Source organism: Haliaeetus albicilla, chromosome 2 (genome assembly GCF_947461875.1).
Source record: "Haliaeetus albicilla chromosome 2, bHalAlb1.1, whole genome shotgun sequence".
NCBI lineage: Eukaryota > Metazoa > Chordata > Aves > Accipitriformes > Accipitridae > Haliaeetus > Haliaeetus albicilla.
In genome coordinates, this window is record NC_091484.1 from 57,360,641 (window position 1) to 57,384,183 (window position 23,543).

At 39.0% G+C, this 23,543-nt stretch overlaps 1 protein-coding gene across 3 annotated transcripts in view; it reads right to left on the reverse strand.

Moving 5' to 3' along the window:
* The window catches only part of ITGA8 (integrin subunit alpha 8), a 122,960-nt gene that overhangs the window by 31,356 nt on the left and 68,061 nt on the right, over positions 1-23,543 (reverse strand). For all 3 annotated transcript variants that reach the window (XM_069775896.1, XM_069775890.1, XM_069775904.1), the window contains exons 22-25: positions 20,016-20,095; positions 16,849-16,929; positions 11,985-12,090; positions 9,961-10,119 (exon numbers count right to left, since the gene is read on the reverse strand). In XM_069775896.1, the coding sequence (XP_069631997.1) occupies positions 9,961-10,119; positions 11,985-12,090; positions 16,849-16,929; positions 20,016-20,095 (426 nt within the window). The remainder of the gene's footprint in view (positions 1-9,960; positions 10,120-11,984; positions 12,091-16,848; positions 16,930-20,015; positions 20,096-23,543) is intronic.

Consider the following 23,543-nt stretch of genomic DNA (forward strand, 5'->3'; position numbering starts at 1 on the left):
TCCCTTCTCAAGGAGTCTTGAATTTTGGATCAACACTGTTTTTTTCAATTTAACAGCACAGCCATGAGAATATACGGTCTTCAACTAGGAGCATGATGAGTAATAGCACAGCACGATATTGCCCAGTTATAGGAATTACAGTAGGTAACTTTTTTTCCCACCTTTTACTGGTGTCAATTTCATTGCTGTACTTAATTTTGTTAGACTCTTGGGGCCAGATTCTGATCTCTGTAACAGGATAAACTCAAAGTTGCTGCACGGAAATCTGGTTATTAGTTCAGGTCAGTATCTGCCTATTGAAATATAATGATTTTACCAGCTTTAGAAAGTAAAAGAAAAAAAAAAAGGAAATCTGAATTCTAGCAACACAACTTTTGATCATTATTTGTTACAGACTTCTTTTGGCAATAACTCAACTTTATATAATGAAACACTTTGTTCATTTTTGACCTCATATTAAAGTGCATTCTCTTCAGCTTTATCTTCACAGATTTTTATTCTCTGATTAAAACCTGTTTTTATTGTTGGCAGTTTGTCTTTAATTTTTACACAGAGCATTTATGGCTTCTTTCAAGACGCCTCAGAGAATGCCTGGGAACCCAAATGCTATGGAGGGAAGATAAATTCTAATTAATGACAATCCAATCATATAAAATCACAACAAAATATATGTGGAAGTTTGCAATAACATCTCAACAGGAACTCACCTAAACATAGACAAGACTATTCTTTAAGGGCCTCAGTTTATAAAGAGCTATAATCAGATCCATCTTATCAGGCAACGATGGATCTTTGAACACAAAATATCTTAAATTCCTAAAGAAAATGTTTGTACTTGTAAGAAATGTTGTAGCACTAAGGGGAAGATAATAGCTATAAACACACAAAACCTTCCACACACTAATTCTGTGTAGTACTAGATTTGGAAAATTTGTACCATTCATCTGATTTAAGTTACAAGGCTAAAGAAGCAACTGTTTTGACACTGTCTGAGATCTTCAGTCAAAAGCATCCTACAAAGTGAAAGATACTATAATTTATTAACTGATGAAAACCCCTTAAGCAAAAATAAGAATCTTTTTTTTTCCTGTTGCTTAATTAGGTTAACATTGTCTTTTTTGCCATAAGGGAACAGTTAAATAGCTACTAAATCTCTCCCTCTCAATGCGATAACATGTGGGAATTCTCTTTCCAGGATTCTGTCAGCAGCACATATAGGCTCCTTTAATGATGACAAACTAAAGAACCACAATATAATGACATGCCTTTGAAGAAGCTCTCAATATATGATCACAAGTGATACATGTGTAGATCCATTTGAATACTAGATGATTTTTATATCTACTTATTTTTTTTCATAAATCCTAGAGTGTTAGCATCTTCAGTAGTGAATTATTACAGCAAAGGTTCGAAAACAGCCCTTTGTGATTAAGAGAAAACATACATGTCACCTGCAACAATTTAAAAGCAGAATTTCTCTAGTGGCCTAGATGTTCAGGTTAAAGATATTATTTTATCCTTCTTGAGCCAGTAGCATGGAATTGTACAACTCTGTCTCTGTAGCTATTTTATACACCACATATTTAGCACACCATACCTTATTTCAAATAGATTCTCACTCCCTCCCTTTAACTACAGTGTCTCACTTTCCTCACCAGGGAAAACTGTACTGCTTTCTTCTCCCAAGCCTTGTCACCTTGAGCAGATTTCCAGATCTCTCCAGTTCTTCACTTCTCATTTCAAAACCCGGTTTAGCTTTCCTCTTTTTCTAGCCAGGCAATACCCTCTGCTGCAATTTCTAACTCCATCAGAAATGTTCTGGAAGAGGACTTTGTGTAAAAGCTGTTATACAAGAGGTGTCAGTGACCATTCAAGAGCAATGCATTGGATGGTATTATTTTGTCTCCAGACCAGGACTTACACACAATAATAATGGCTCTGCAGCATGAGGAGACACTGCCTCAGGAAGAGGTTAGCTCCTGCCAGTCATGTTAGTGGATGTACCTTACCTGTGTGGTGGATTTTAGCTGTTATTTCGCTGCTTCCCTGACAGATGCCTCACTCATGGTACTACAGTACTCAGTGATTGAGAATGTGCCATGTATATCACCCCCCACTGTCTACCATAGTTGGAAACCACTGCCTATACCTCTGGTATTTATAGGCATAGGCTCCATAAAACTACTTTTTGTCATCAGTCTGGGAAAAAAAACAAACAACTCCTCGGGAATAGTGGCTCAGGCCAAAAGTCCATCCAGCTGAGCTCTCTTCTCATCGACACGGCCTTTAAGCAGATGTGGAAGGAAGAATAAGAAGAGGGCATGCATACACAATGCTCTCTCCTAGTAACTTTCAGCTTCCAAATGTTTTCAGCTCAGGGACTTCCTGATCTGCATGAAGTTTTTGTTCATTTATTAATCTTCACTGGACTTCTCTTTTGCAAATTTGTCCAGTTTCCTCTTAAAACCATGTAAACTTTTAACCCTGACTAATTCCTTTAGCAGCAAATTCCAGACATCTAATATCTGTCACCATGAACCACCACTTCCTTTTGCTTGTTTTGAATCTAGCTTTACAGGCTTCATTTGATGCTCTAATTCCTGTGCAGTGAACACACTGCATTCCTGTGCAGGAATGGGCAGACAGTAGTCAATCCCCACCCACACTCTTCCCGCCACTTCTGATCTTGCAGATCATATTTGTGCATAATCACCTCCTTTCTAGATTGAAGCATCCTAGTGTACTGAGTTCTTCTGCAACGGAATCTGTTCCATATCTTTGATCAGTCCTTTTGCTCCTCTTCACACCTTTTGTAAGATTCATAACTTTATTTTTCTTTCACGTCCCTCACTGCTTTCAGAGAAAGATAAGCTACACAAAAGGAAAAGTCCCTAAATAAGAGTCTTCCCATGTGTGCACAGATTTGATTTATCCTTATGGAAGAAACAACAAAGCACAAAGGAAACCTTTCTACAAGACAAGAAATTCAGCAATGAGGAGGAATGTACTACTTTTTGAACGAAACTGAAGAATCTAAGTAATTTCAAAGGGGAAATACCCAAGCACCCTAAGAGAGCTAGCTTCTGAAATCCAAAAGGAGCCAAGCATATAATGTCCTTAGCCTTATTTGGAAATTTGAGCCAGGCATCCTGCTGTTTATACAAAACCTGAAGGAAGCTGTCTCTGTATCCTCTTCCCATCTGAAGCAATAGATAAGCATTACATATTTGAAACGTGATTTGTGTATTCATGCTGTTCAGTGCTTTGAAAAACTGAAATAAGGAAAGCATGTTTAAATTCTTGCAATAATGATTGTGCATCTGAAGCCATATTCTGCTAAGACAGAGGGACCATTATTTCATTATTAGAGGAAGATTTCTCACAAGCCTCACAAGAATTTAGTCTTGTTTGTTAAACAGATGTAATCATTATCAAGTAGGAGAAGGAAGAGCAAACTAAAAAAAAAAAAAACCCAACAAAATAACCTAAAAAAAATCCTCAAAAAATACGTTGCCTCAAAATGTTGTTAAGAACTGTGGCACTATTCTACCCAGGAGCTCTGCCCTCCTGACAGTAATGCTCCCATCTCAGCTTCTTAATTTAAACTTAAAACAGAATACAGTGGCTAGCGAGGAGGGATGCTGAACTCCTTTTCATGTACTTGCAACCTGATCTGACCAGTGGCTTTGAGATGCTAGGCTTGCAAATACAAATGCAGCAGCTCAGCTTCTTTCTCCTCACCACTTTTGAAAAATAGGTGGAAATGGAGTGGAAAAGATTAATAGAAAAAAACCTCTGTTTCCAAACTTCTTGTGTTTTGGGTACAAAATGGAAACATTTTCTATATTCAGTTCCCTATCACTCAATTCCTTTTTCTTCCTCTACAGAAACTAAACGAAAGGGTGGAAACCTAACGCCTCTCTGGCTTCCTGGGTGAAACATAAAGATCTAGCCATTTGGCATACATTAGTTTTTCTATATTCTTGTAAGTATATATTCTAGTTCTGTCTCTTTAAGCTGAAGACTTGTCTGTAGCTCCTGTGGTCCTGAGCAATCCCCTTCTCTAGAAAGATGTCTCCACCTTCATCCACTGTACTGAACTCAAACCCCTCCTGGTATGCAAAATAAGTATAGCACTTTTAGCATGTGGAATGCAGCTCTCCCCGCGAAATGTTTAACACGCTACTGGTTAAACTTGAGAAGTGTTGTTTACTCCAGAAGTGTCTGGAATCAGTTATGCTTAATAAATTGGATACCTTGTTTTTGATGGGATAATATGTAGAGCTGTGTTTTGCTATATCTTCTGACTTTGAGCCAAAGCAAGCTCTTTTGGCGGGATCTGCTATCACAAACATAGATCTTAAACCAAGCTTTTAGACAATGGCGTATCAACACTTTACTGAGGAGGCTGCTACGAGGCCTCCCCTTGTTAGTGTTTCCTACAAACTCTGAGATCTCCAGCTCTGCTATAAAGGAAGAGCCATGTCCATGGAAGGTGAAGCAATTTGGATGGCAAACAATACCTAGGAGTAACACTTATGAAAAAATTGGTAGGGGAATTTTTTCCTTTTTGTTGGTATGATTAAATTAATTACAGAATCATTTCCAAGTAGAAAAACCAAAAACCTGTCATGTTGCTGAGAAAACTGTAACTTTTATGAGTTAATATTGATTAAGCCATAAAATAATTGCAGACCATATCAATCCTTCTATCAAGTGGTAATACATGAAAACTTCCATTTCTGGAGTATATTCCATGCAGAATTCCAGTTGATTCACTTTATAGGATATTCAAAGTATGGTCTTTGAAAAATTAAAATCATTAACACTTTAAGACAGGTAAAAAATACATAGGCTTCTAAAATGACTCCCATTTTACAGATTATACTGTCTCATACTATGTTGAACTTAACCATAATATAAAATATACCATATGATATTAAAAAATATCTTATCATACACTTGGTGCAAGGAAATAGCCCCTGGCAACAAAACATGCTGAGGACTGACTGGCTAAGAAGCAGCTCTGCAGAAAAAGACCTGGCTTAAGCTGCGCATGAGCCAGCAGTGTGCCCTGTCAGCAGCAAGGGCCAACAGCATCCTGGGCTGTATGAACAGGAGTAAAGGCAGTACATTGAGGAAGCGATTGGGGAATGTAAAGCTCAAGGGCAGCCTTGGCTGCAGTGACCATGAAATGGTGGAGTTCAAGATCCTTAGGGCAGCGAGGAGGATGCACAGCAAGCTCACTGCCATGGACTTCAGAAGAGCAGACTTTGGCCTCTTCAGTAATCTGCTTGGTAGCATACCATGGGATAAAGCCCTGGAAGAAGGAGGGGCCCAAGAAATCTTGTTAATATTCAAGGATCACTTCCTCCAAGCTCAGAAGCGATGTATCCCAACAAAGAGGAACTCAGGCAAAAACGCCAGGAGGCAAAAACGCCAGAAGGCCTGCATGGATGAACAAGGAGTTACTGGACAAACTCAAACACAAAAAGGAAGCCTATAGAGGATGGAAGCAAGGACAAGGAGCCTGGGAGGAATACAGAGAAATTGTCCGAGCAGCCAGGGATCAGGTTAGGAAAGCTAAAGCCCTGATAGAATTAAATCTGATCACGGACATCAAGGGCAACAAGAAAAACTTCTATAGGTATGTCAGTGATAAAAGGAAGACTAGGGAAAATGTGGGCCCTCTCTGGAAAGGAATGGAGACCTGGTTACCTGGGGCATGGAGAAGGCTGAGGTACTTAATGACTTTTTTGCCTCAGTCTTCATTGGCAAGTGCTCCAGCCACACTGCCCAAGTTGCAGGAGGCAAAGGCAGGGACTGGAAGAATGAAAAACCTGCCTACTGTCGAAGCCAGCATGGGTTCATGAAAGGCAGGTCCTGCTTGACCAACCTGATCTCCTTCTATGACCAGGTGACCTGCCTAGTGGATGATGGAAAGGCTGTGGATGTTGTCTACCTGGACTTTAGTAAGGCCTTTGACACTGTCTCTCACAGCATACTCCTTGAGAAGCTGGTGTCTCACGGCTTAGACAGGTGTACTCTTTGCTGGATAAAAAACTGGATGGATGGATGAGCCCAGAGAGTCGTGGTGAATGGAGTTAAATCCAGTTGGCAGCCGGTCACAAGTGGTGTTCCCCAGGGCTCAGTTTTGTGGCCAGTTCTGTTTAATATCTTTATCAATGATCTGGACAAGGGGATCAAGTGCACCCTCAGTAAGTTTGTGGATGACACCAAGCTGGGAGGGAGGGTTGATCTGTTCGAGGGTAGGAAGGCCTTACAGAGGGATCTGGACAGGCTGGATCGATGGGCCGAGGCTGCTTGTATGGGGTTCAACAAGGCCAAGTGCCAGGTCCTGCACTTGGGTCACAACAACCCCGTGCAATGCTACAGGCTTGGGGAAGAGTGGCTGGAAAGCTGCCCGGCAGAGAAGGACCTGGGGGTGCTGGTCGACAGCCGGCTGAATATGAGCCAGCAGGGTGCCCAGGTGGCCAAGAAGGCCAACAGCATCCTGGCCTGTATCAGAAATAGTGTGGCCAGCAGGAGCAGGGAGGTGATCGTACCCCTGTACTGGGCACTGGTGAGGCCGCACCTCGAGTGCTGTGTTCACTTTTGGGCCCCTCACTACAGGAAAGACATGGAGGTGCTGGAGTGTGTCCAGAGGAGGGCAACCAAGTTGGTGAGGGGCCTGGAGCACAAGTCTTATGAGGAGCGGCTGAGGGAACTGGGGTGGTTTAGTCTGGAGAAAAGGAGGCTGAGGGGAGACCTTATTGCTCTCTACAACTACCTGAAGGGGGGTTGTAGTGAGGGGGGGGTCAGTCTCTTCTCACAAGTAACAAGTGTTAGGACAAGAAGAAATGGCCTCAAGTTGCGGCAGGGGAGGTTTAGATTGGATATTAGGAAAAATTTCTTTACTGAAAGGGTTGTCAGGCATTGGAACAGGCTGCCCAGGGAAGTGGTTGAGTCACCATCCCTGCAAGGTGTTCAAAAAACGCATAGACGAGGCACTTCAGGACATGGTTTAGTGGGCATGGTGGTGTTGGGTTAACGACTGGACTCGATGATCTTAAAGGTCTTTTCTAACCTAAACAATTCTATGATTCTATGATTCTAAGATCAGGTTCGAGACCATCTAAGGAACCTGAAGGTGCACAAATGATGAGATGCATCTGTGGGTCCTGAGGGAACTGGCAGATGAAGTGGCTACGCCACTATCTAACATATTTGAGAAGTCATGGCAGCCCGGGGAAGTTCCCACTGACTGGAAAAGGGGAAACATAACCCCCATTTTTAAAAAGGAAAAAAATGAAGACCCGGGGAGCTACAGGCCAGTCAGTGTCACTCTGTGCTCAGCAGGATCATGGAGCAGATCCTCCCAGAAACTATGCTAAGGCACATGGAAAATAAGGAAGTGATTGGTGACAGCCAACATGGCTTCACTAAGGGCATATTGTGCCTGACAAATTTGGTGGCCTTCTATGATGGGGTTACAGTGTTGGTGGATAAGGGAAGGGCAACTGACATAATCTACCTGGACTTGTCCAAAGCATCTGACGCTGTCCTGCATGACATCCTTGTCTCTAAATTGGAGAGACATGGATTTAAGGGATGGACCACTCAGTGGATAAGGAATCAGCTAGATGGTTGCACTCAAAGAGTTGTGGTCAACGGCTCAATGTCCAAGTGGACACCAGTGACAAGTGGTGGTCCTCAGGGGTCAGTATGGGGACTGGCGCTGTTTAACATCTTTGTCAGCGCCAAGGACCATGGGATTGAGTGAACCCTCAGCAAGTTTGCCTATGACACCAAGCTGTGTGGTGCAGTCGACATGCTGGAGGGAAGGGATGCCATCCAGAGGGACCTTGACAGGCTTGAGGGGTGGGCCCATGTGAACCTCATGAAGTTCAACAAGGGCAAGTGCAAGGTCCTGCACCTGGGTCGGGACAATCCCTAACACAAATACAGGCTGGATGGAGAATGGATTGAGAGCCCCCCTGAGGAGAAGGACTTGGGGGTGTTGGTTGATAAGAAGGTCAATATGACCTGGCAATGTGCATTTGCAGCCCAGAAAGCCAACCATATCCTGTGCTGCATCAAAAGAAGCATGACCAGCATGTTGAGGGAGGTGATTCTCCCCCTCTACTCTGCTCTTTTGAGACCCTACCTGGAGTACTGTGTTCAGCTCTGGGCCCCCAACATAAGAAGGACATGGACCTGTTGGAGTGAGTCCAGAGGAGGGCTGTCAGATGTTCAAAGGGTGTTCAGAGGGTGGAGCACCTCTCCTATGAAGACAGACTGAGGGAGTTGGGGTTGTTCAGCCTCGGCAAGAGAAGGCTCCAGGCAGACCTTATGGCAGCCTTCCAGTACTTAAAGGGGCCTACAAGAAGAAAGCTGGAGAGGGACATTTTACAAGGGCGTGCAGTGATAGGACAAGGGGTAACGACTTTAAACCGAAAGAGGGTAGATTTAGATTAGATGTAAGGAAGAAGTTTTTTACTGTGAGGGTGGTGAGGCCCTGGAACAGGTTGCCCAGAGAAGTTGTGGATGCCCCGTCCCTGGAAGTGTTCAAGGCCAGGTTGGACGGGGCTTTGAGCAGCCTGTGTCCCTGCCCATGGCAGAGGGGTTGGAACCAGATGATCTTTAAGGTCCCTTCCAACCCAAACCATTCTATGATTCTATGATTACTCCCATCTGCTCAGCACTCATTAGACCAAATGTAGACACAACATCCATTTCTGGAGCCTCAGCAGAAGACAGAGATCAATATACTGGAATGAGTTCAGTGGAGGGCCCCCAGGGGTGCTCAGGGCTGCAACACTTGTCTTGCAGGGAGAGGCTGAGGGACCAGTGCTTGTTCAGCCCAGAGATGAGAAGCCTTGGGGGGACCAAGGCTGTCAAGTGAAAACGTTATCACAAAAATGGAGCCAGGCTTGTCACAGAGGTGCCTGGTGGGATGATGACAGGCAATGGGCATAAGTTGAAAAAGGAGAGGTTCAGACTGGATGCAGGGAAAAACCTTTTCCATGTAAGGACAATCAAGGAGCAGCATAATTTGCCCAGAGAGTTTTTGTCCTTGGATGTTTTAAAGACTGGACTGGATAAAGCCCTGAACAACCTAGTCTGATCTCACAGCTGACCCTGCTTGAGCAGGATGTTGGATGAGAATACTCCTGAAGTCTATTCCACCCTGAATTAGCCTATGATTCTAAAAAAACAAATCACCATACAAATTAGCTGTAAATTATTTGTATTGGAATAAAAACCTAAAATTGTGTTACATCCTTTAAAAATAATTAATGCTACAATATGTGGTGGCTGTCTGCTCTCTATTAAATAAGCAGCTCTGAGAAGTTCATGTCTTTCAATTTAATGATATTGCATTATTGTGCTATAATGGATTTTCCCCACTGTTAAGAGGTTCAGATGTAAGACCTTTTGATAAACAAACCAGTGCTAGGTTGTATCAGACTCAACTGAAGAGCTATGTGCATCCCTTGACCTAACAAAGGTTTACATTATCTTTGGGAGTTCATCTGCTAAGCACTGCTGTACAGATGACTTTCTGAATTAACATACTCCTTAGGACACAAGAGTTTTCAGGGTCTCATAAGAACTGAAAAATTCTGTGTCATTTATTCAAAGCCATGTTAAAAATGACCCTCAAGGAAAACCCTGCAAATTTCCATTTAAAAAATTATCTTGTATCTAATGCTACGGTACTGAATCAAAATACAAGTTTCTTCAGATAAGAAGAGTACAGAAACCAAACACATACCATGCAATACAACTGTCACACTAGAAACATTATAGACTATCTATATCTTGCTTCTTACCCAGGAAAATGATCTCAGGGTCACAGTGAAAAATTCCCCAAAAGCTCCATCCCATCATGAAGTGTAGGCAGAAAAAAATCAAGCAAAATGCAGACAGGGATGGAAATAAAAGGGGCTGACTTACCTTTATTTGCATTGTATTAATAGGAGAGCTCGTCTGACAGTGCAATGGTCCATGTGTCTGAATATGAAGAATATAAAGAAGAAATTCTTCTCGACTTGACACAGGCCAACCGACATGGAGAACTGTATTGTTGATGGCACTTGGTCCTATATTGTGCAGCTGTCAAACAAATATCATCAATACTTTCGAAGGCAGTAAAGAACAACAAAAACCACAGCAACCACCACTTAAGACATTTTCAAATTCTTAGTGTCCACAGCCTTGAAGTACTTTGGGAAAGATGTATAGATTATTGATATAATTTTATTGATGAAGAATCTGTGACAGGTAGGGGAAAAGGACTTCTCTATGTTAGTCACAAAGCCAGTGGCAAATCTGGGAGAACAACCTTTTTTGTCTGAGTCTGTATGCAAGAAATCGATCACCTTTCCCATTTTTCCCTACATATTAAAAAGCTGAAATTACCTAAAAAAGTATAAAAAACCCCAAACCAAAACACACTAGCAAAAGACACTATATACAAATATATACAATGAACCTTAACACAACATACTTGAAAATAGTAGCTGAAACTTCAGGACACAAAAGAATCACATGTCAGAGTGCAGGAATAGAAGGTATAGCAGAGTTTAAACTAGTTTTTTGTGGTTAAGAACTCTGTTTTCAACACTTCTCAGTTCAGATTTCCCCAAAATAAAAAAAAGGAACTAGTTTTCCTAAAGTAACATCCCAGGACATTATTCTTTTCTGGGAAAATGAGTATAGATAGAAATAATAGAAATTAAAAAATCTGGGCTATTAAAATAGTTTTCTTATATCAGTTTACAGTTTGAAAATATCTGATGACCACAGGAAGTTTGGATATGTGTTAACACTGGGCATGAGAGCTAAAGAAGCAGAAGACCATGGAGCTTTACTCAGTTTCTAGAGATGTGAAAACCTCCTTTTTTTAAATGTGTAAAATTTTTGTGACTGATGAGCTTTATTTAGAACCATATAAAACCCACTTTCAATCTTACATCATCTTCAGTATAGTTTTTTTGGGTGGGTGTTTGGCTTTTTTTATGCATTGCTGATGTCAATAAACCATGAAAGCACTTTCTTTAATCACTGTGACTAAACACTGTAACTATTTTAATACATTTGAAGTCACATACATAGTTCCACAAACAGCCCAAATGCTTGACACAAGAAGATTTAGAGATTTTTCTGTTTAGAGAAATGTGTTAAGATGAGGAATTCACTAATAATATTTTGTATTATTTTACAGTCTGATTCATTAGAGTTTAGTATTAGTCATGCAAATTGTAATCTTACACTGCTGATTAAGCTCAGTTGCTTGTATTTTCTTGAGTTCTTGTTTGTGAATTATAACCATATGTGAAGCACTCTGTTTTACCCCCTAGAATAAAGGTCATCCATGAGATTGCAGAGATGGTCTGTATTCCATGGAGTTCACTCAATGCACTTTTTTCTAACCTGAACTCTTCTCTTTTAATTGATGAATCACCCATAGAAAAAGCCCAACAACAATGCAAGGTGGAAATATGTATACTTCAAACATTACGAGTTCTTTTCAACAGAACATTTTCTGTGCAATGAGGTAACAAGTTACATGTATGTCTACAGGTTTTTTTTCCTTTAGCTAAATTTCAAAGGAAACATATTTTTTCCTGTGCACAAAACTCAAAGTTTTTAATGAGAAACCAGTCAAATCACTGAAAATATTTGGCACTGATTGTAATGAGCTTTTAAGCACTGTTTTTAATTCTTGTCAAACACCCAAAATATTTATAGATCCCTTAAATGTCAAAGACAGACTCCTAGCATAAACTAGTATCTCCTCCAGTAACATAAAGAGATACTAGGGTTCTGAATTCCCAGATTAAATTTGGGTCATGTGCTAAAGTCAGAATATTTACATTTGTGGCTTTATCTAGTTGCAGATAAAGACAATAAACCAAATTCATCAGGATTTCAATGGGAACAGCATGAGATCCTGTGGCAATGTATATCATTTTTACCTCATAGATGTGTTCTACTAAAGGACCAAGTTCTTCTTCTTTTGTAGGTTCTTCTTTGGGTTCCCAGTTGTGAAGCGGCAAAATAATTGTTGGGGGGTGAGACACTCTGTAATATATAAAACAGGTTAAAACAGTAACTGTTATCAGTGATCAGCTGCATTACTTTTAGAAAAAAATTAAGACCGCTATAGAAACCTGAGCCTTTAAGGACATTTCATTTGGGCACATTCATTAGAATTAGGTGAGGTGAACAATACGATGCTTCCATAAAGTACTACCCAGTCCTTACAGACTACTGAGTGTGTGCATTTAGTTTCATACTTCCTCTGATCAATGTTCCTTTCCAGACAAGGGAGTGACTCTATTTGGAGAGAGGAATGCAGTCTGTCAGGCATTTACATCATTCATACTGGTGAGGTATCTAAATACATTATCCACAAAACTACAGTAATGATACATAAACAAATGTATTTTCTTATTTCCATTTAAAGCCTGTAGATGTTTAATGCTACGCATCTTCCTTCCTTGCAATACATTTTTAGATATTTATTTAACTGCTCTGACTATAAATTCCTTATAACCTCTGTTATTATTCCATTAAAAGACCTTGCAAAGTAGTCTACCGGTGGGAAACTGAGGTACTGTGACTTCCATAATGTCACAATGGAAATTGCTTTATGAAGAAACTGAATTCAGGACTAGAGCCCTTAAGAGTGCTCCAGGCTTCCCTTTTGCTTTGCAAATGAAGTGGCAGCTAAGGCATTACCTGAAACACTGCTGTAACTTGCAAGATGTAAATCAAACATAAATGAAGAAAAGTGACTAAATATTTGACACCTTTCTTTCCTTCTACTATTTTATTTTTCCTTTCCTCCTCTGTCTGACCTCAAGAAAGGACGAAGTAATATTCTGTTAACGTTTTTATTTGAATCACAAGCATTTTATTTCCCATAAAAACCGCAAGTTCCTTGGAGGGGTCCCATTCAGATGCCAACTTTAACCTTATTCAGTTGTTGAGAAGTTGGGAAATCAGATTCCAAGAATTTATTTTAGCATGGTAGGTGAGTTCTGGCACAGACATCTGTCATCTGCTAGTACTGAAAATAGCTCTTGATGCTAAAATGGTTAAGTATTACCCTTCACTTTCGCTCAGTTTTGCTGGTTTCCAGAATCTTTAGCTTAAAGAAAAGCCATAAAATTTCAATGCTTGTTCTGCCAAAGCTGGAATTTTGCTGACAGAAAACTGTTAAAAAAAATTGCTAATGAGTTTTTTTCAGAATATAACATTTGACTAAAATGATGGACTTGTATCCATCGATGTTAATTCACTTTCCCTTGAGTCTAGACAGAGAAAGCACCACTGCAGATTGCCCCTTGAAGAAGAGAACACAAGACTGGATGTTTTTGTTGCAAATGCTGACATTTTAAAATACTTTCGGAAGAAACAAACTGTTCTTGCTTCCAGCTCTTATGTCATATACAGTGAATGAAATGTTTGATAGAAACTTTTCTACAGAATATGGCTTCTCTAAGCAGCAAGTGATCCCAGAGACGAACAACTTAATACCAACCAGCTAAAGTAAAAGTCTTCATGAAATTTAGGGTATCCTGGAGTATCCTGCTAACTCTAAATACTTCCCCAGACTTTGAAAGGCCAGCAGTTCGTACTAACAAGTATGCCAGAGGACAAATTTACAAGCCAAACCAAATAATAAAGGAAATGAAACATATTCATTAAAAAGTCATTTCAGATGAGGTACTTAGCCTAACTTGTTATATTTCACAAATGGCCTTGTTTCCAGTAAGAATTTTAATTATTAATTTTTGTTGGAGAATAGGAACTTTCCTCTGTTGTTAGAAACCCTAAGTCACAGAGTCCCTTAAGCTACCGCAAAAATTTGCAAACCAGAAACTGTACATAGACAAAATAAGAGGAGGCATGAGGTTTCAAAAACCAGTGTTTTCTATTGCAGTGTTTTTCTTATCCACAGAATTACAAAGTGCAAAGTATAAATGTAGACATTCAATTCAAATTATTATAAAATATATAAGAACATTTATTTTAACAGATTTTACAGTTATCTTGAGGACTTCTATTGACATGAAAGTAGCAAAATCAGATCAAATTAAACAGAAATCCTCTTTTCACTATTATATTTTGCATTTAACTGAGAATATTTTTAACATTTGAATGATTTATTAGACGAGGGTTTTTCCTAGACTTTTAGGTGACAATGATCAGTTAAACAAAAGCACTGAAAAATAAGGCAAAGGAAGTATGTTTTACAGAAAAAGCTTATATGGGTTATACAATAAGAATTCTGCCAGCTGCAAATCCAAATTACTTCCTTCCTGAATGCCTCATTCCTCTAGTGCTCTTTCAGCAGTGGGAAATAACAATTACATCTATAAAACTCTTACATTTTTAGAGAAAAAAAAGGTAAGCAGAATTATCAAATCTCTGTTATTAGAGCAATTTCTCATTGAATGAACTGTCTAAGGAATTATCTTAAATTTGTTTTGAATAGGATATTGAAGAAGATTTCCTTTCTCATAGAGACAGAATTTGCATGTGTCCACTATGCAAGTATATATGCATGTATGCATACACACAATTTGATAACTACTTACTTTTCCTCAGTAAAATGTACAATGATTCCAGTCCCACTTCATGCAACTCTGTGCAGAGCAGTAGGGAAACCAATGCAAGAAATTTTCCAGTCCAAATGTGGACACAGTCTTACTTCTATTTTTATCTAGGAAATTGTGAGCAAATGGTTCCCTTGGAGCTGTATGCTTTAGCATCTCTGAGTAATTAGCAAAATCTGTCAACAAAGCATTTGGGAATTTTCCTTTGTACATGCATGCTATAGCTAATAAGAAAACTAAAAGACTTAAGAGGAAAGGAACTGGAAGTCATTCAATTAAGTAATTCCTCTGTATTTAATGACCTGTTTCTTAGCACTGCAGGCAGCAATTCAAGCCACTTTTTCCACTTGTGGCCATGCTGTATTTAAGAACCAAGGATGTTTTGGTCATTTTTTGGTGTCTATCTATTTACCTGTTACAGCACTTTTCATTAAAATGAACCCACTATGGCACAGAAAGAACATGATGGAGGCAAAAAAAAGTTTCCAAAAATTTTGCAAACAGGACAAAAAGTTTGTAAGATTTTTCTATGAAAGTGATGAGCAACCTCACTGAAAAAAACAGAATCCACAGCACTGGAAGCAGCCCTTAGTGAGAAGTCTCCTGTATGTATCCATAACCATTTCATTGATGCAGTGAAACTCCATCCAGTCCTTAACCTGGGTGTCCACCTGTGGCAACATCTAGCAGTTACTGGCTCCCAACATTTTCTCACACATGTGCAGCCCAGCAACTAACCCCTTTGACTCTTACCTCCTCAGCTTCTACTTCTCTTTCTGTGTCACCTTCCCCCTAATCTTGTATTTTTCACCTCTCTTCCTATCCAGCTCATTTCCCTAGATCACCAACTACAGAAAATGCAAATAATACTCTTATTTCTGTTCTTTTTAAACATGTCTTTCAACTGCTCCTTTTCAGAAATATATGCATTAACATATATCCACAGTCTTTGAGTTCCAGTCCTCTTTTTTCCACCTAACTCTAGCCTTAGGATTAGTCTTCTTAACCTAGAAAAAACTTACAAGAATGAAATACTTAAAAAATTTCCCTGATTTAGATTGAATATTAGAGCTGAAAACATAATCTCTGTGATCTGCAAAATGATTTGACTCTCTGCTGGCACTAGGTAGTCAAAGTATTGTCTTAGAGTGATAACAATAAATGGATTTTTATAAATCCATAAAAGCATAAATAAATGCATTTTTATTTGTTTACACCTAAGGCAGCCCCTTGAGGTGCATCATGTAAGAGACATCTACACCTCTTGCATCAGCCAAACCTCATGGCCTGACTGTGGGAGTGAAGCTGGGCTATGTACCTCCTGTTCTCCCCTTGCAGAGCTGAGAATGGTTAAGGTCCAGAGCTGTAGTTTGAGAAGAGGAGATGTAGGAAATCTGAGATCCCAGACAAAAAGCATTCTGGGCAATTATTTCCTTTAAAAGAACATCCTGCTGACTTCCTTCAGAATGCCAGGATAGAAGTCTAGTTCCAAGATTTTACGGGCTAGTCTGAGCTTCCTATCACCTAATTGCATTTTATAGATCCTGAAACCAAGCTGTATGTGAAAATAGATAGAAATAATTATCTTTGATCATATCCTGTGCTTGTTTAGTTTTGGCATCCCTTGTGTCAGTGGACAGGCACCTGCTTCTGATGGAAGTGTAAGAATCCTACAGTAGTAGCTTGTTGACCTCTTGTCATTCCCTATTCATTCTTTCTCCAGAGGCGTCACTCTGCTATTAGTATATGCCTTCCCATAATATGTTTCATCATTTCAGTCATAAAAGCAGCAGATTCTGCTTTGGTATTCAGAATTAAGTACCTAAGTGGTTGCACAAGCAGACCTACACATATGAACAGGCATTTGGTACTACCAACATCCATACACAATTCGAATGCCTAAATAAAATGTTGGCTCTGACTGGTGTTACTGCAATGTGGGATCCTACAGTGTGCTGCAATTGCACAGACACTCAGCAAGTTTACTGGAGTCCATGTGGGCAGTCCTGCCCTACATGACCTGGTAAATCCTTAGAAGCTTCATCCTGCAAGGCTTGCAGGGGTGAGATTCCCTGGGAATTCTCAGGTGTTCTTGGTGGATAAGGCATTTGGGATTATAATATGTCAAAAGATTCACTACATGGGATTATTATATGTGGAAAGATTCAATATAAAATATAGTTATCATTATGGATTGAAATGGTCGAATACTTACCCTCTAATCTGTACTTGAGCCATAGCACTGATGTTGATGTGGAGGTTAACTAAATTGCTGGTGGGATTAATCTTGTTAGAACTGGAAAAGACATGTACAAGGATTAAAAGAGGTTATTTAGCAGAACTCTAGATTGTTATGGATACAGCACTGAATACCACAAGGATTACAATTAGGAAGCAATGCCATTAGACATATTACACCATGGGCTTGCTATTGCCACTCTTCAGTCTTGCAGGACACTAGTATTTAAGCTGGATATTATTTGAGCTCATCACATGTTTAATAATATAATCAACTCAAGCTTCCTTTAAATAATCCTATGTGTGAATATAATGATACAAATTTATTTAGCTCAGAATATCATGTAAATTCCCTTGTTCAACTTGGCTGTCTGTATGGATAGGAGTATCTTAATAGAATACAAGGGTGTTTCATGCATTGGAGGAAGGCAGTGTTAATGAACAAGATATAGGCTTTCTTATAATAAAATTTGCTTTTATGACTCTCCAAACTTGTGACTTCTGCATGACAGAGTCTTTAAAGAAAAAAGAACAAAAATAAATTGTTTCTTTACCTTTCTTATTTTCTTCCCTCCCCTATCCAGAGAGTGTTTACACTCTTAATCCCACTTAGCAGTGAAAACAGATGCCTGTGTTTAAAGCCTAGTGCTCTCAGTCATTTTATTGTCTTTTCTTATTGCAAATCCTTAGTAATAAAGGTAGTTTCTCTTACTTCAAAAGGCCATTCCTGTGACTATACCCCACTGATGTAGAGAAAGGTTTGCAGGTTCAAATTCATGAAAACAGTGAAAATAAATTACAGACTTAGAATTTATTTAATTATGGGATTAATGATACTAAGTTTGGAGGTTTTTTCCAAGCAAGTATGGAAGTACTTCCTTGCTTCATGGAGACTAAGTTTCTATTGCCGTCACAGTTTACTGTTATCACATCTGGGCAGCATCAGTCAAACGGAAACATTCAGAGGAGGCCAGCATTCCCAGCGACTGACTCCTGTGGAGTAAAGGGCAGTACTGCTTTGATCCAGGCTTTTTGGTTACAGATTGCTAAAATTAGGAGCAGCTCTAATTTGTTTGTAAATTAATGCAGATTCCCCTCAAACATAATTTGAACTTTTGATGTAATCCTCTACACCCATTACAAAAGTACAAAAATTGCTTTAAGAATGACTATACCACTAATTTGTTAGAATAAGTTCTTTTTCAATTTGTATAACGGTACTACTTTCCATACAGCTAAAATACAGATTTTGATCATATATATTTGGTATTCAAATCTTTTTTGTGCTTTATGGTATTTTGTAGAGAAGAAAATAGTTTAAATAAAAGGGCCAGGACATGTCCCTCTCAGGGGTATATAATCGCCTAGCAAAATCCGTATCAGAAAAGGAATCAGATTTCAAGACACTACCCAGCCTCTTGCTTATTTCCAATAAGTAATGAACTTCAGTCTTGCAAACCAAAATATTTATTTTCCACTTGATGTTTTGGAGTAAATTAAAGGTCCCTCTTTTGAATAACTCAGAGGAGGGCACAAATTCAAGACATGTTCTCTGCTTCCTTTTCCTTCCATTTAGGTAAATTCCTCTCTCTGCATTGTGGATTTCTGTTTCCTTTTTATTTTAAGATTGTTTTACCTGCTTACTAAGGACATAGAAATGCACAAACTGTAGTGCTGCTTGCGAATGAATGTACAAAGCAGTGAATTTAACTGTAGAGTACATTCCCTATGCAAGAAGTTTTACTTTCTTTTTTTCTTTCTTTTTTTTTTTTTTTTTAAAGTAGGTGGGTTCTCTTCAGCGTTTTGATACCAGTTTGTGAAAACTGTTCTTTCTGGTAGCCCAACATGTTTCCTTCCCTTACATTTCAGTGAGTCACACTCATGGAGGAAGCATGAGGTGTTGCTATCTCCTGAAGTTCAGACTTACTCCTCAGTAAAGCCTTGTCACTTTTTCTATGAAAGCGACCTACCCTCAACTCTTACTACCTAGGAAGATCTAGCTACCCAAAAAGCTCTGAACATTACCAATTTCACAGCATGAAAAGTGCAGTAAATAGAGCCTCTGATACCCATTTAAAACTGTATTGCTTGCATTAATGACCTGACAGTGAACAGTGGTATGGACAGGGAACCTACAAGCTAGATGTTATATCTTCTATCTCCCTCTGGAGGAGCCCATGCCCATGTTTCCATAGTCTCCAGCTCACTAGCCAGAACCCTGGGAGAGGGCTGAGGCCTGAAGAGGCACCTCATCATCTTCTGTGGTGTTGCTGTGCCCTTCCCAAGTTTCTGCATGTTCTTTCCTTCAAGGGTTACATTATGGAAACATGACTTAAACATTTTAAATGTCTCAGTTATTTACCATAGTGAACATGATCAAGGCCCTCATTAAAGGCCAGACATTAGCAATTAAGTCTCTGTGTGTGGGGCAGGGAGGGCCCCATCAGCAACTCCAGTGTGTATTTGATGAGGACAGATGGAGCAGAAGCCCTGCCACCTACTGAAAAAGTCCCAGGTTTGTTCTTGATGTTATCCTAACCCAGCCTGTCCTGTGCGTTTTCAGCCCTGTGGAGGAAGTACTGCTCAGCATAAACCAGAAGATTCTCCAGCAGTAACATTTCAGCCCCACAAATGTGGAGGAAACTAATGGAAAAAGGACAAAAGTACACCTGCATCAAACTGAAACAGTTTTCTCTTCATGCCAGTAAATCTGTTGAGCAGATTTTAACTTTTCTCCTTTTATTTTCTAAAATGTTGTGAAGAAGTGGCATGTCTTTTTTTTTTTTTCAGAGCATGATATGTTTTTAAATACAGAACTTCATTACAAAGTGATCACTGTTCATTAATTCTGAAGTGGAAAACAAAGTGCAAATTTGGCAAATCTGTAGATCTTTGGAACACTGACCAAAATCAGTTAACCTGAATTTTAACAAAATAAAATCATGAGAATAAGTCTAAGATTGATTTTGCTAAAAGCTAACAAGGCTGCAACTCCACAAATCCTCCTGAAGAAAGCTGCCATAGGAAAGCCCATGATATAACTACTGACACTGAAGAGTTAGAGTGACCTTCTTATATATTACACTTCAGATATCAATATGAATTCAGAATTTAAATAACCATACTGTTGATAAAACATCTAACCTTTTTATTTGAAGCTCAAAATTGATGCTGAAATCTGCATTTTCAAAATGCTGAACAGAAAATCGAATGCCTGTAGAGAACTGAGAAAGAAACAAAACAACAGGTTACTAAAAATGGTTGGTCTCTCCATACCAAGAAAGCAGTACTGTTCAACATCACATTTCACAGACTTGTATAGGATACTGTTGCTTTTTAAAATTAGTATGACATAATATTATCTAGCTGTTTTCAGGAAAAAATACCATCCTCCCTGTGTATGTCACCAGATTTAAAACTTGGCTGGACGGAGGAAAGATCAAGAGGATCAGAAAAGCATACTCCCAAGAACACAGTGGTGGGCCCTTCTTCATCTAGACAGTCTTTGCTCTACTCTGCCAAGCCAAAAGAAAATTATAGCTGTCTGGCAACTCTCAAGCCTGCCTCCATCCATGCATGCATTTGTCCAGGTCTCCAGGGCTTCCTGCTCCTCCCATTGTCTCTGTAACTATGACAGGTGAGCTGCATATTTTAGGTGTTGCGGGCCTGACTGATCACATATTTTTCTTCTAGAGGCTAGATTAGCAGCAGCTCGATGTTTTAATTTGATTTCGTTTGAGTTTTTCATTGCCGTTCAGTTAAGAGGAATACAACTTCAAAGTTACATTTGCAGTTTAGTTTGCCACAATGTGCAGTGTGTGACCACAGAAGATAGAGGGTAAAACACACTGAAGGGGATAAGGGCTTCCACTGGTGCTCCCTTGTATATATGCAGACCTTGCTTCCTCCCTCTAATAGTTTCCATTTGCCTTGCAAGAAGGGCACAGAGTAAGCAGAACAAGTTAATTCAGAAGACAGAATGGAATTGCAGGGCTAACCGAAGAAGGAATATACAATAGCATATGGTGGAGTCTCTGTAACCCTCGTTGGACGTATTTACAGCCCCAGTATGTAAGTGGCAGGGGAGCTGGGGAAGATGCCATCTGCCCTCCACGATAAATTAATAAAATTGTGCTGCAATGTTTAAATTAATGTTTTTAATTGCCTCATTTCAACTGCACATGTTTTTAATCTAGTAATTTTTTTTTAAAATGTGAATTTTGTATTGAGACTGACAGCAAAGTCTACAGCCTACAACTTCTACAACTACAGTCTACAACTTCTCACTCCTCCGCACCAACCCTATTGCCTGATGGTAGAATTTCCTGCTGGATAACTTGCACACTGTGCTTTCATTTTTTTAAAAAAGATAGTTACATATACCCATATTCTCAATGTGGAGAAACAATCTTCCTGAGAAATTCATCAAAAGCCATTAGGAAATGAGGACATAATTCCTTCATCTCTGCCAATATCTGACTAGATTACGGCGGAGGGCAGGGAAGAAAAAAAGTTGTCTGCTTGGCATGCTTTCCTTAACATACTTGGGGTAGCATTGTCAGCAACAGGACAGGACACAACAATGTAGAGTTTTATGTTTGGGACCTAGATTCAACATCACTGAAGAGGAGGCATTTTCCTCTGTGGGTATCAATTCAGATATTTAGGCAATTCCTTTTTCCCAAGCATTTTTTTTTTTAAATTTTCATTCAGTTTTCCTTCTTTCCTCACTTGCAGTTGTGCATCACTGAATCTTAATCCATCCCCAGAACAAGACTTAGCTAACATGTTTCAATTACTTCTTTCAGTTTTCTATGCTGAAAGCAATATAGTAATCGTAAAAGAAATGGCAAGTTCAAATCTTTGAATTCTGACCATTTTAGTGTCACAGTTGTAGCTAATCTCTTTTTTTGGAAGTAAAATCTTTAAGATGAAAAGATAATGCTCATTAAATTAAACAGAAGCTGAATAGCTGACTTGGAATAGAGGTGTAAGCTATTTTTAAGACTACTTTTTGGAGATGATTTTAACAACTTTATTGATATTTCATTCACCTTTAAAAATATAATGATTTTTTCAATCTCTAAGACAAAAATTTCCAAATATTCAATTCAGCATTTCTCTTACTCTTTTTACTAATCAGTCTATATAAATTTGTTTCCACTTATAGCAGAAAAAAAGATTTGATGAACCAAAGATAAAGTTTTTCTCAGATATAGCAGACATGAACTGCAGTTTTGATGATCTATTATACCCCTGAGGCTTAACTCCTTATTTAATACTGAAACACACTCCTACTGTATGAGTCTAATAAGCTGCAGATGTTCCCTTTGTATGGTCATATGACTTCATTAATGTCAAGTAGCCCTTGACACCCCTACTAATAATGGGGCAAAGATGCTCACATGCCCTTGCTGAAAATCGACTGAGGCCAAAGGAGTTGAATTTGCTTGAGCTTGTAACTTAGGAATCACTCAACCTTATTTTAGTAGGACATTAATTTTATCAGAATAGTTTAATTTTATTTAAAATTTTCCAAGTGAACTTAGTTTCAGTAAAATTGCATTATTTTCCATGTTAGTAACACCATGTATCTTTGAAATACATGACGTTTCTGATAAGCTTTAATCTGTTATTATGTTTGACAGGATCTAGGAGTACACTAGGAGACAGAGGGCTAGCTTTTTTTGAAGTGTCTTACAGTACATATGAAAGATAAAACCTCTGTGCTTTTGAAGAATCAGTTTGGTACATACCAAGAAACAGGGAAGATCTTCCAAACCTCCCAGTCTTCTAACCTTATTTCTATTAATTTCTATTAACTTCCAAATTGTTCTACTGGAATTTATAATAAAACCTACATCTCACTTGCTAAGGCCACTGAATGGGCATTAGGAAGCTTATCAGTCTGATCCATTTCAGTGTCATAAATAAGTACTTTGAGCACTCTTTGCCAGTGAGATGGTATCAGAGACATTTAGTTTGCATTCTGGGCCATATGGTATTGTGATTTTTCCTTCCCGTTTCTTTTTATCTTCTTTTTTACCTTTTCATGTTTTTTTTAACCACAGAGATATTACTGAAAAGGTTAAGTAATTTTTGTGGCCAGTAAATGATTTTAAGGTCACAGATTTTCAAAAAGTCAGACATATCCCAATTTTGATGACAATAACACATTTTGAAGATATGAAGCATCAGACAACCCTGTAGCCCACTGCAGTAAAAGCCCATGGGTTATATCACAAAATCCTGACATAACCCTCATACTCAGAAGTTGATCTTAAAGAGTTCAAGAATTCTAGGATTTCAGGGTGCTGAAAAGTCATTACAGTGACTCAATAGTTAAGAGTTTTAGGAATGTTTGATTTTGACCTAGCCCTCCCTTCCCACTCCCTCACAACTTCCACAGAGAGTCCGTTTCTGACTGAATATTTTGAGAATAACTGATCTCCTGCCAGAGCAGAATTGTTTTGCAAAATTGGAAATGGATCAGAGCAACCTTTCATGATTTATGCAATTTGTACAAAGGGCTGGTATTTCACTTTTGGAAGTACATTTGCCATCATAAATAGATTTGGATTGAAAAAGCTCAAGTCCTTTCACCTTTACTAAGCTTCCAGAAGAGCTGGTTTCAAAGATAAAGTTAGGCTTTAAGCTTTCACTCACTATAAT